At 35.2% G+C, this 13,767-nt stretch overlaps 1 protein-coding gene across 12 annotated transcripts in view; it reads right to left on the reverse strand.

Moving 5' to 3' along the window:
- NCOA1 (nuclear receptor coactivator 1) overlaps positions 1-13,767 on the reverse strand; it is a 261,261-nt gene that overhangs the window by 54,514 nt on the left and 192,980 nt on the right. For all 12 annotated transcript variants that reach the window (XR_014254217.1, XM_082427427.1, XM_082427418.1 and 9 more), the window contains 2 exons: positions 5,113-5,230; positions 3,683-3,851 (listed from right to left, as the gene is read on the reverse strand). Coding sequence is in view for 11 of the 12 variants with exons in the window: in XM_082427427.1 (XP_082283553.1) it covers positions 3,683-3,851; positions 5,113-5,230 (287 nt within the window). In the remaining variant the exon portion in view is untranslated. The remainder of the gene's footprint in view (positions 1-3,682; positions 3,852-5,112; positions 5,231-13,767) is intronic.

Genomic DNA, 13,767 nt, shown 5'->3' on the forward strand with positions numbered 1-13,767 from the left:
AACATCTCAAATAAACAACCTAACCTTACACCTCAAGCAATTAGAGAAAGAAGAACAAAAAAACCCCAAAGTTAGCAGAAGGAAAGAAATCATAAAGATCAGATCAGAGATAAATGAAAAAGAAATGAAGGAAACGATAGCAAAGATCAATAAAACTAACAGCTGGTTCTTTGAGAAGATAAACAAAATTGATAAACCATTAGCCAGACTTATCAAGAAAAAAAGGGAGAAGGCTCAAATCAATAGAATTAGAAATGAAAAAGGAGAAGTAACAACTGGCACTGCAGAAATACAAAGGATCATGAGAGATTACTACAAGCAGCTATATGCCAATAAAATGCACAACCTGGAAGAAATGGACAAATTCTTAGAAATGCACAACCTTCCAAGACTGAACCAAGAAGAAACAGAAAATATGAACAGACAATCACAAGCACTGAAAATGAAACTGTGATTAAAAATCTTCCAACAAACAAAAGTCCAGGACCAGATGGCTTCACAGGCGAATTCTATCAAACATTTAGAGAAGAGCTAACACCTATCCTTCTCAAACTCTTCCAAAATATTGCAGAGGGAGGAACACTCCCAAATTCATTCTACAAGGCCATCATCACCCTGATACAAAAACCAGACAAAGATGTCACAAAGAAAGAAAACTACAGGCCAATATCACTGATGAACATAGATGCAAAAATCCTCAACAAAATACTAGCAAACAGAATCCAACAGCACATTAAAAGGATCACACACTATGATCAAGTGGGGTTTATCCCAGGAATGCAAGGATTCTTCAATATACGCAAATCAATCAACGTGATACACCATATTAACAAATTGAAGGAGAAAAACCATATGATCATCTCAATAGATGCAGAGAGAGCTTTCGACAAAATTCAACACCCATTTATGATAAAAGCCCTGCAGAAAGTAGGCATAGAGGGAACTTTCCTCAACATAATAAAGGCCATGTATGACAAACCCACATTGTCCTCAATGGTGAAAAACTGAAACCATTTCCACTAAGATCAGGAACAAGACAAGGTTGCCCACTCTCACCACTATTATTCAACATAGTTTTGGAAGTTTTAGCCACAGCAATCAGAGAAGAAAAAGAAATAAAAGGAATCCAAATTGGAAAAGAAGAAGTAAAGCTGTCACTGTTTGCAGATGACATGATACTATACATAGAGAATCCTAAAGATGCTACCAGAAAACTACTAGAGTTAGTCAATGAATTTGGTAAAGTAGCAGGATACAAAATTAATGCACAGAAATCTCTTGCATTCCTATACACTAATGATGAAAAATCTGAAAGTGAAATTAAGAAAACACTCCCATTTACCACTGCAACAAAAAGAATAAAATATCTAGGAATAAACCTACCTAAGGAGACAAAAGACCTGTATGCAGAAAATTATAAGACACTGATGAAAGAAATTAAAGATGATACAAATAGATGGAGAGAAATACCATGTTCTTGGATTGGAAGAATCAACATTGTGAAAATGACTCTACTACCCAAAGCAATCTACAGATTCAATGCAATCCCTATCAAACTACCACAGGCATTTTTCACAGAACTAGAGCAAAAAATTTCACAATTTGTATGGAAACACAAAAGACCCTGAACAGCCAAAGCAATCTTGAGAAAGAAAAACAGAGCTGGAGGAATTAGGCTCCCTGACTTCAGACTATAGTACAAAGCTACAGTATTCAAGACAGGATGGTACAGGCACAAAAACAGAAATATAGATCAATGGAACAGGATAGAAAGCCCAGAGATAAACCCATGCACATATGGTCACCTTATCTTTGATAAAGGAGGCAAGAATATACAGTGGAGAAAAGACAGCCTCTTCAATAAGTGGTGCTGGGAAAACTGGACAGCTACATGTAAAAGAATGAAATTAGAACATTCCCTAACACCATACACAAAAATAAACTCAAAATGGATTAAAGACCTAAATGTAAGGCCAGACACCATCAAACTCTTAGAGGAAAACATAGGCGAACACTCTATGACATAAATCACAGCAAGATCCTTTTGACCCACCTCCTAGAGAAATGGAAATAAAAACAAAAATAAACAAATGGGACCTAATGAAACTTAAAAGCTCTTGCACAGCAAAGGAAACCATAAACAAGATGAAAAGACAACCCTCAGAATGGGAGAAAATATTTGCAAATGAAGCAACTGACAAAGGATTAATCGCCAAAACATACAAGCAACTCATGAGCTCAATATCAAAAAAAACAAACAACCCAATCCAAAAATGGGCCGAAGACCTAAATAGACATTTCTCCAAAGAAGATATACAGATTGCCAACAAACACATGAAAGAATGCTCAACATCATTAATCATTAGAGAAATGCAAATCAAAACTACAATGAGATCATCTCACACCGGTCAGAATGGCCATCAGCAAAAAATCTACAAACAATAAATGCTGGAGAGGGTGTGGAGAAAAGGGAACCCTCTTGCACTGTTGGTGGGAATGTAAATTGATACAGCCACTATGGAGAACAGTACGGAGGTTCCTTAAAAAACTAAAAATAGAACTACCATACGACCCAGCAATCCCACTACTGGGCATATACCCTGAGAAAACCATAATTCCAAAAGAGTCATGTACCAAAATGTTCACTGCAGCTCTATTTACAATAGCCAGGACATGGAAGCAACCTAAGTGTCCATCAACAGATGAATGGATAAAGAAGATGTGGCACATATATACAATGGAATATTACTCAGCCATAAAAAGGAACGAAACTGAGTTATTTGTAGTGAGGTGGATGGACCTAGAGACTGTCATACAGAGTGAAGTAAGTCAGAAAGAGAAAAACAAATACCGTATGCTAACATGTACATATGGAATCTAAAAAAAAAAAAGAAAATGGTCAGAAGAAACTAGGGGCAAGATGGGAATAAAGATGCAGACCTACTAGAGAATGGACTTGAGGATACGGGGAGGGGGAAGGGTAACCTGGGACAAAGTGAGAGAGTGGCATGGACATATATACACTACCAAACGTAAAACAGATAGCTAGTGGGAAGCAGCCGCATAGCACAGGGAGATCAGCTCGGTGCTTTGTGACCACCTAGACGGGTGGGATAGGGAGGGTGGGAGGGAGGGAGATGCAAGAGGGAAGAAATATGGGGACATTTGTATATGTATAACTGATTCACTTTGTTATCAAGCAGAAACTGACACACCACTGTAAAGCAATTATACTCTAATAAAGATGTTAAAAAAAAAAAAATACTGGTCATGATACACTAAAGTGATCGTTTAACTACAAAGTCTGAAAAACGCTAACCCGGAAGTTGGAATGTCATGGAACATATAGGTTGAAGTCTAGCATGAATGAAGGACAAATTAAGTCCTAAAATAAGAAGTGATGATATAAAATATGGATTCTATTCTAGGGGGAGCTTCTAAGATTATGTTCCATAGTAAAAGCCTAAAACTCTCTAATTCTAATTATTTCTAATTCTAATTATTACAATATTTTTGTTTAAAAAGCCCATTATTTAACTATTATATATTTTGATAACTTTCACAAGGGTAAATTATAAAACAGCTAAAACACAGTGAGAGTAATATGGAAAAGTCTTGCTTAAAAATAATTTTCTAGCTTTCAGGGCTCCATCATTTAAATAATGCCAACTTTAGTAAATACCTGAACAAGTTTGTCAATTCCCAGAGCTCTGTCTAGTTCAGCTAGCTCAGTTTCATCTTTGCCACTGAGGAAGGATACCAGCTGTTCAAGAAGAGCCTTCTCATCATTTCTTCCTTCGACTGTTGTTGGTGGACAGAGAAGCTCATCTAACTGTGAACTAATGCACTGGCTGCAGAATCAAAAGAAAGTTTAAGACTGATATAGCAAATAAGTACTCAACCTTAAGAATGCAAATACACACACACAAACACATATATATGCAAATATAGTTCTAGGAGATTCTCTGTTGAGATGCTTTTTTAACCAATTCTTATGCAATGAAATTTTCTATACTTAATGGGCAGAAATTTATGAATGTTTGGTATGTAGCTTGAATATATTTTTCATTATTTTGTCAATCACTGAATTTTGTTTCCATATTCTTCATGTTAGCTTACAGAAATAGCCTGAAAAATTAACCATAGTTAAGAGAAAATAATTCTTAACAGAAGTAAAAAATAAAAATCAACCAAAAACTCAGAAAAAAATCATTTAGTCTATATCAAGATTTATACTATTTATTCTATGGGTGCCATTAATTATTGATAATTGAACCATAATCAAAACAGTACACATTATATTACTTAATTTTAGAAGATGATCAAATTATATTGATAACATGACATGATTACCATTTACAAAAGAAATCAAACTAGAAAAATGAAACATGCTCAGTGTTAAGCAATAAATTGTTGATTACATGTAGGAAATACGTAGTCTAATCCAAACTGATACCAACTGATGCATAAAACTTGGAAATACATAGAAGATAATACTAGTACTAATACTACTTGTATAATAATGTAATTATAAGGATTCTTCTTTTGGGAAGGTGAATGGGACTACAGTTCACAGTTAAGGCTCCACACTCAATATTACCTACTCATCCTTTGGTTGCTATATATGAGATATAGTCTATGTGTTGGAATGGAGCTACCCGTGTGGATTAAGAAATTAAATTCTAATTAAGATGGGACACTGAGTAGATGTGGAAAGTACCTTCCCTTCTTATCCACTCTTGCTCCAAACAAAGAGAAAAGCTGGACAAAATAAAGAGCAACACAGTTGTTGTGCTGAGGCCAATTCATACACAGGTCCCAGGAATTTTATGGTAATCAATCAAAGAAAAGTAAGAGATGAAAAATAAAACAACAGCTGCATACTATTATCAGCCTCCTGATAATTACAATGTACACTAGCCTTGCAGTCATGCAGTAAATAAATCTGTTTGATTCGGTGTCCTCCTCCATCCTTTTCTTTTCATTAAACTTTCACTTCTATTAATATCTCACAAAATACCAATACAGGCTGCAATCTAGTTTGGGAAAAGTAGTTCTTTGCTGTAGAAGTTGGTATCTGATACTTCATAATATACAAAATGTATTACTCACTCCTCTGGCTTATTCTGATTTACAGCTGTCACTGTATTATTTGTCCATGAAACCTGATCACCACTTCCTGGTTGTCCAAACTGGTTATCAATTGCTTCTAATTCCAGCTCAGGTAATCCTGGTTAAAGAAGAAAAGGTAAGAAGTCAGGACATATTACAATGGAAGATAAGATGATAATACTTTTAAGAAGTAATATATTGTACAGTAGAGTGAGATTTCCCCTATAAAATACTACCTCAGTGATACAAAAGTCACTTATTCAGAAACTTAAATTATCTAGAATGTGACCACATAATAAGTAAATGAGAAAGTGAGAAAAGGTCTCTGAATCAAAGGCAGTCCGATGTTAAAAGTTTTTATATATTACCGTAAGAGAATCACTTAGGACTTTGTCTGAAATTATTTATTTTAAAGACAATCATAACAATTTGGTTAACTGCTTATTCAGTCTACATCATATTAGAATATGCTATAAGTAGGGACAGTGTTACTGTCATAAAATGAGAGCTGCAAGTAAAAGATAAAATATGTTCTATAAAAGGCAGGAACAGAAACTAAAGGGCACTGCAGTCTGGGGACAAAACTCTACAGTTGTTAACTGAGAATATAGCTGTACAATAACAGTATAATTAATTGATGTCTATAATGATGAATGAAAAAAGGGGTTGAATTATGTCTTGTAATAGAAGAAAATAGTTTGTGCACTTTAGAACATTTCTGTGTGGGCAATTTTTTTGAAAGGTTTATTTCTGTACTATTTATAGTAGGAAAGAACTGTAAATAACCTAAATACCAGAAATTTGCTGATTGATTAATGAATTATGGTATAGATATTTACAACATGCTGATAAATGAAAAAGAAAAAAAGTATAATCCAAGACATTATGTTCAGGATGATTCTGTTTTTATAAGCTATTTCATATATATTAATAGAAAAAATGCTGGTAGGCTATATATCCTTGGTAGATTTTAGGTTGTGAGATTAAGGATTACTTTATTTTCTTTTAGTATTTCTCATGGTTATTTGTAATCTCTAAAGAGAACAAAATTCATAGGTTGAAGCCTTAACCTCTAGTACTTCAGAATATGACTGTATTTGGGGACAGGGCTTTGCGTGAAGTGACTAAGTTAAAATAGAGTCGTTAGGGTGGGCTCTAATTTAATATGACTGGTGTTCTTAAAAGAAGAGGTGATTAGGACACAGACAACACAGACAGAGGGACGGCCATGAGGACATAGTAAGAAGGAAGCCATCCGCAAGCTAGTGAGAGAGGCCTCAGAAGACACCAAACCTGCTAACCCCCTAACCTTGGACTTCGAGCCTTCAGATTGTGAGAAAATAAATTTCTGACAATAAAATACCACTGGTCTGTGGTATTTTATTATTATGGCAGCCCTAGCAAACTAAAAACAAAAACAAAAACTAAGAAAGCGCTGGTGGCTTAAGAAAAAACATAATTTGGTAGAATTCCTCATTCTAATGAATGGAGAATAAGTAGATTTAAGGATGCTCCCCAAATTTATTTAATGCTGGATACTGATCATTATTAACTACACAAAACATGTTAGGCTCACTTTTATGTGAAATATACTCAATATTTAGTATGAATGAAATATAGGAGTCCATATAAAAGCACATTCACTTCTACATGCAAAGAATTATAGCCTGCAATTAAACTTGTCTTCTTTATCATGACAAATGATAGAGAAATCAAATTCTAAAGGATTCTGGAAAAAAAAAAAAAAGCAAAAAACAAAGCAAACAAAAAACACCAAACGACAACAATAAACGGTGATAGGAAAGTAATCACTTAATTCCTCTCATTACTTCAATCAGGAAGTTGGTCAAAGATTATCTAAAGCTGTCTCATTGCTCTGTTCCACACATTAATTTTTCAATCTTATTCCATTTTAGAAATCTAACCTAAACAAAATAATTATATTTAAGAGTCAAAGAAAATTTATATGGCTGTCTACCATCAATACTTAGTATTACAGGATAGTTTATTTGACTCAGTAATAGGACACAGTATCTCATTTTAGTAGTCTTGATGGGAAAAAAGGTTAAGAAAACAAGTTGGATAAAATATTTTCAAAATAAAGTAAGATTCACATGCTAAATCTGGTGAAAAGGGGAGGAAAATCCAAAGAAATCAATCACTGATTCAATTAAAAGCTTTGTTTGCATAGGCTGTATGCTTAAAAGAAGTTGGTTTTTATTCTAAAAGTCACTTCAACCTTTAGGACTTCCTTTAGAAATGCACTTACATAAAAAAATTCGAGGATTTGCTGGAATGTTTTATGAAATACACACTTTATCTCTCTTTGTCCAGGGAATAAACCTACTATTTTTGGTCATGTTTGTGTCTCTATTGCAAACATGAGTAAGTATGTATATATGTTACACAAGACAGGCATAGTAATTTTTAAAGGGACGCATTACTGCATTTACTAGTCTCTGTTGGAGAGAGGCAGCTGAAGCGGGGGTAGAAAACAAGCTCTTAGCGATTCTTGATCAAGCTATTAATGGTTTTGTTTTTTTTTTAATCATCTGAGCAAAGGGCTCAACATCATATTTTCTCCATTTTAAACATGGTTAAAAGAAAACTTTATATCTCCATGAGCCACAGTGATTCCAGCTTAAAAAACTTATATTATTAAAAAATTTAAAAACTTCTGCAAAGTAGAAAGCATTGTCTAATCAAGAGAGTGGCTTTTGCACACTTTACTCCACTAAGAGTTGATTCAGCATCTAGTGATTGTGATGTTCACAGTTAATTTTCTTCAGCTGTTGGTAAAGAGACTTCTGGTTCAGTTTTGTGTTACATTTGGCTGTTAACTATGCACAGCAGTTACAGTGTTTTATTTGACTAATTTCTCTACTATACAAAAAGAACTATAAATCAATAAGATAAAAACTGAATAACCCAATAGATATATGGTCAGAGAATATAAACAGGTCACATGAAATCATTGAAAAATGATCAACCTAATTCACAATAAAAGAAATACACATTAAAACTACACTGAGATACTTAAAAAAAAACACATCAAATTGGCAAAGATGAGAAAGTGCATAATTCAACTTATTAGAAAGGATGTGTAGAAAGAGGAACATTATCAGTTAGAGTGTAAACTGGCATAAGAAAGGCCATTTGGCAAAATCTGTCTACCCTTTGACCCAGCAATTCTGTTCAGAATTTATATTTCAGATATACTCTCAAATGTGGTCAACTATCTCTACATAAGATTATTCATTATAGTTTTGTACTAGCAAAATGCCTACCGATAGCCACAACACACTAAACACAACCTCAGAAACAGGGAACTAAAAATGGAGTTTTTAAGTACTGAAAATATTTTATGTGAAACATTTATTTTTAGAGTTATGAACACTATTAATGTACTACAGATTAATAATATTTTAAAAATAATCATCTCAGAATCTGTATGTTCATAGAACATAAAAACAAGCACCTCAGTAGGTCATTCCTTACTTCAGTGATGTTGCCAATGTTCAAATATTTTTGGAATTCTTCTAGAACTGTCTTAACCAGTATACAAGTCCTTCAAGAAAATACGACTCCTTATAACTACATCTAATTTTGGTTCTGATGTTTTAAAAAGTATTATTCTTTTCAGATCAACAAATTTGGCTCCAAATAACTTCACAAAACTTCAAAAGTCAAATCCACCCTCAAGGGATAGAAATTTAAAGATGGTCAAAAGGACATAGTAGAGGTTCTGAAGGTACTGCCAAGAAAGCACATTATGTATATTTTGATCAACATCCTCCTAAGTTGTCTCTTGATGTGCTCTTGTAGTACATTTCTAACAAAATTATTTAAATCACTTGGTCACACTGCATGGGTGTGTGTGTGCATATAAACAATGTGTTTTGAAACCAGGCAGACTGAAATTTAAATCCTGGTTCTGCATATACTAACTGGATAACTTTGGGCAAGTTTTTGTTTGTGTGTGTTTTCTTTTCTTTCTCTGGAACTTATGACCTTAGTTTCCTCATATGTAAATAGACCTAAGGAAAATTTCTGGTTCAATGTGAAATATATCATCTATATTTTATTTGATGTGTAAAATTATCACTGAAACAAAAGAAATTAAAAGGGGAAAACAAATCTACAGCTGAAGGAGAGGCAAAAGAAGCAGCATGGCAGCTGACTAGAACAATGAAGAATTTCTGAAAGATAAAACAGATGGAAAGATAAAACTGATGGTGAAACTGACCTAAACTAAAAACCTTACATCAGGACAAAGAGGAGATTTTCCAAAAAGGGGGTTTTTCTCAGAAGAACACTAGAACAACTCCAGGTTCAGTGGTCATTCGAGCGGGTAAAGGAACAGGCTGGGATAATTAAAGGACAACTGAACAGCTGTCACCAGGCCCTGCTCTGAGTGCAGCTGACTCTGGCGTCTGCCCATGGGATTAAAGTGGTGAGTACATGACTCAGTGTGGGAGTTCTGCCCAGGGAATCTCCCAAAGTGGGTGTGAGGGCTGCCACAAGGGATTTCCCCATCATCAACCCCCACTCCTTCACAACGACAACTAAGAATCAGGGCCTCTATAATCAGAACTTACATTCACTGCCAGAGCAAAAGGCCTCTCACTTTAGCTAAAGAAACACTCTAGCTACCAAGATGTTTCATTCTAGGTCTTTTTCAGTATATATGGACAGACAGCCCTGATTTACCAAACATTCAAGAAAAGTCAACAGCAGAAAAGAAAGATAGCAAATTTGACAAAGAAAGAAAGAAACTTTGAAGGAAAAAGGGTTGTTACAGAAAATAGATGAGCCCTAAAGTAATATGCTAAATTTATCATCACACAGATTTAAAAGTCTATCATATACATAAATGGTAATAGACTTCTATGAAAAAAAATTTCTAAAAACGTGATCGCCACAAATAAAAGAACTCAATAGATTGACTGAAGAGCAGAATGGATATGGTTGAAGATTCAGTTTTGATCCAGAAAATCTGGCCCAGAGACTCTCTCAGAATACAGTGCAAAGTATGACAGAAAAGATAAGTGACATGGCAGATAGATCCAGAAGTTCTAATAGGTATATCTCAGGTGGTGAAATACTATGATAATTAAACTGTCCTATGAGAGACCTTTGGACACAAGGTTAAGACATGGAATCAGCTACTGGATAATGGACTCTGGCTCTAGTGAAAAGTAGTGGTGGGCAGTGTAGAGGCTAGAGGGGGCAGAGAATCAGAGGCTGTTCTCTTCCCTTTATAAGCTATCGTATTTTTGTCCTCATCTTTTTTTCTTTCTTTTTCCTTCTCCAGTCTTTTGTTATCTTTTCCTTTCTCCTGTCCAACTTGTCTCCTTAGCCTTATGCCTCTTGAAACCTTTTTTCTTGTCGGTATGGAAACTTTGTAAACACTGTCTGCAGCTATCACCCTCCCCTCATTTACCTCAATTTCTTCCCCTCTACGCTTCTGGCCTTCAGCAATACTACAGCACAGGGTTTAACAGATTCTGGCCTATTTACAAACTTTTATACATGGAGCTGTATTCAGGGAAGGAAATCTCAAGAAAGAAAAAAGAGCTATTTGCCTCAAGACAGATTATGAATGAAAAACACTCTACTTTCACAGACTTGTAGAGCTAGAAGACACCTTCTATTTTTTTTTTAATTAATTAATTAATTTATTTATTTTTGGCTGCATTGGGTCTTGCTGCACGCGGCCTTCTCTAGTTGCAGCGAGCAGGGGCTACTCTTCCTAGAGGTGCGTGGGCTTCTCACTGTGGTGGCTTCTCGTGTTGCGGAGCATAGGTTCTAGGTGCACAGGCTTCAGTAGTTGTGGCACACAGGCTCAGTAGTTGTGGCTCGCGGGCTCTAGAGTGCAGGCTCAGTAGTTGTGGTGCACGGGCTTAGTAGCTCCGCGGCATGTGGGATCTTCCCAGACCAGGGCTTGAACCCATGTCCCCTGCATTGGCAGGCGGATTCTTAACCACTGCACCACCAGGGAAGTCCCCCTTCTATTTTTATTAACTTTAACTTTCATCAAATTAACACATATACATAAATTTAAAAATCAGGACCAAAAGGCCTATTATGAATAAAAGCAGTTTCCTGTCTTGCCCCTTCCGATCCTTTAATTATTTCCCTTTCAACAGAGGCAACCATTCACAACTTGTGTAGCTGTTTTCTTTAGCATTTGCCTAATTATTTCTAAAATATCTCCATTTTAGATTTCTGACTCCCCATCATGATAGATGGGGTTTTAGTTCTTTCACATCACCTCTCTTATTACCTCCTGTGCCCTCAATTCCCTAACAGAGATCACAGTTCTTTATAAAATAAAAAGTTAATATTTAGATTCTTACGACTACACAAATATTACTCACTGCTAAGGCATGTCGTGTACTATGTTCAAACATCCTTTCTTATATCATGATTTCTTTTTTCTGGAGTTAACAATTATCTTATTTTTTTTCATTTTCCTGCTTTTCTAGGAGAAATTTTTGGATGCTTCAACATCATTGACATAAATCTATCATTAATATTTCCTATAAACTCAGAGATAAATGTAATTTCTCCCTTGGAGGCTGCCTTTCCAGAGGACTCAGGCCCCCTGCTCCAATCAACACTGGTTGTTCTCTAATCTTGCTCATCATTCCTGGACTTCCCTTCAGATCCTGTTTCCCCTGGACCCTGTAAGTTTTTCTTTTTTGGTTTTCTCCCTGTTCGCTGAAGTATATCTTCTAGGACCTGTCAAACAAACAAAAAAAGAGTATGCAAAGGAAGTATACAATGAGTGTATGGACTAAAAAATTTTTGAAAAGATATTTCATCCATGAATAACATGGGAAGAAAAAAAGGGACAAAAAGCAAGAAAGAATTTTTGGAAATTAGATATCCAAAATTTTTTAATTGCAAGAGAAATATTAGAAAATAAAGCTGAGAAAAGCTGTCAGAAAGAACAAAAAGACCAAAAGACATATAGAAAGCAGGGAAGAAAAAGTTAAGCTCGACCTTGTTTTGTTTGCTCTCTTTCAAGTTACAGACTTCCCTCAACGTCCTGATTATCTTCGGCTGTGTCTATTCTAAACAGATACAGTGTTCTAAAACACTGACTGGTTGGGCTCAGTGTGAGGCTTGTGTCTGCTGGTAGCCTTCACTGTTGGATGCTTAGATGGTAGCATGACCTTTGCACTTTAGGGATTTCCCCATACATACCAATATCTGGACATCTTCTTTCTGGCCATTTGGTATCTCCTGAGATAACCCCTCCAGTCTCCCACATTGGAAGGGGAAGGACGAGGATGAAACCAATCAATATGCAGACTGTCATTTTATCTCCTCTTAGACTTACACCTCATTGTTTCCCCAACTGTGCCGGATATCCCAGAGTCTGGAATCTCTATTTCAATTAGAAGACTTCTGAAGTTGTTTCATCTAATTCTTATTTTGCAGATAAAGAGAATGAGACTCAGAAAATTCATGTGCTTAAGGTATTACCGTTAATAAATGGGAAATATGAGACTTGAACCTAGGCTCCTGCTCTCATCTAGTGTTCTGGTCAGCTGAAAAACTGCTTCCAAAAATGTCAGAGATGACTTGAGATTTTTCTTTCCAGATGTCTGGAAATCTTGGTAAGCTTTTGGGAATTGTGTCATGCCAGCTAAAAGCTGTAGTCAGACTGAAATAAACAAGGCCCACATCTGGTCCCATTAGAAGAGGGACAGGCAAATTTTGAAAGTGAGCTGGTTAGTTTCCTTTACTTTCAAGGTCACACAATGGAATTATCACCACTATTTTTTTCAACTTCAAAATCTGATGGGTGAAAACTATCTTCATGAATTGTAAGTATACTATTCAAAGTGTCTCTTAAGTAGGAGAATGCTAACATGCGCTAGAGGAGTCATGACCTATTTCAACATAGATGTCTCCTAAACAGTGCCCCATGAAAAACTCATTCTGTGGGGTAATATGTATTACTTGAGAAAAGGAATTCCATAATCAAGAAAAGTTTGGCAAATGCTGGGTTAAAGAAATCTTTAAATTAAATTTAAATTTAACTTGTAAGACAGGCTACAAGGATGTATTGTACAACATGGGGAATATAGTCAATATTCTGTAATAATTGTAAATGGAGTGTAAACTTTAAAAATTGTATAAAATTTTGTTTTAAATTAAAAAACAATAAACTGGCACAAAGATAAAGCAAAACAATTTTTAAAATATATAAACTAGTTCATCTAACACAGGACTTCCTAAAACCTTTAATATGCACTGTGGAATTTTAACAGAGGAATGGTGTATATGTCACGTAGCATTTGCCCAGTGTATGTTAGCACAAAATCCTTTTTTTCATAAGACTAGTGTTCAAGGAAGACCCTTTGGGAAACATAATCTGATCCAATATTATACTTCTGAAAGTCCTACTATGGAATGTTTTGGGTAAGAACACAAAATTGCTCTCCTTAACATCAACTACTCACCTTAACATCAATTACAAAAAAGTAGAGGTTATACCATAACTTAAAATAGACAGGATGAGTGAAGTTCATACGTCTGAAAGTAACTGTGTATTACTAAGAGTGGCATTAATGAAAAGATATTTCACTCTCAACAAACAAAAGGTCTGTGCAATAATGATGAGAGACAAAGCACTAATCC

The sequence above is a fragment of the Balaenoptera physalus genome (assembly GCF_965194825.1).
Source record: "Balaenoptera physalus genome assembly, chromosome: 15".
NCBI lineage: Eukaryota > Metazoa > Chordata > Mammalia > Artiodactyla > Balaenopteridae > Balaenoptera > Balaenoptera physalus.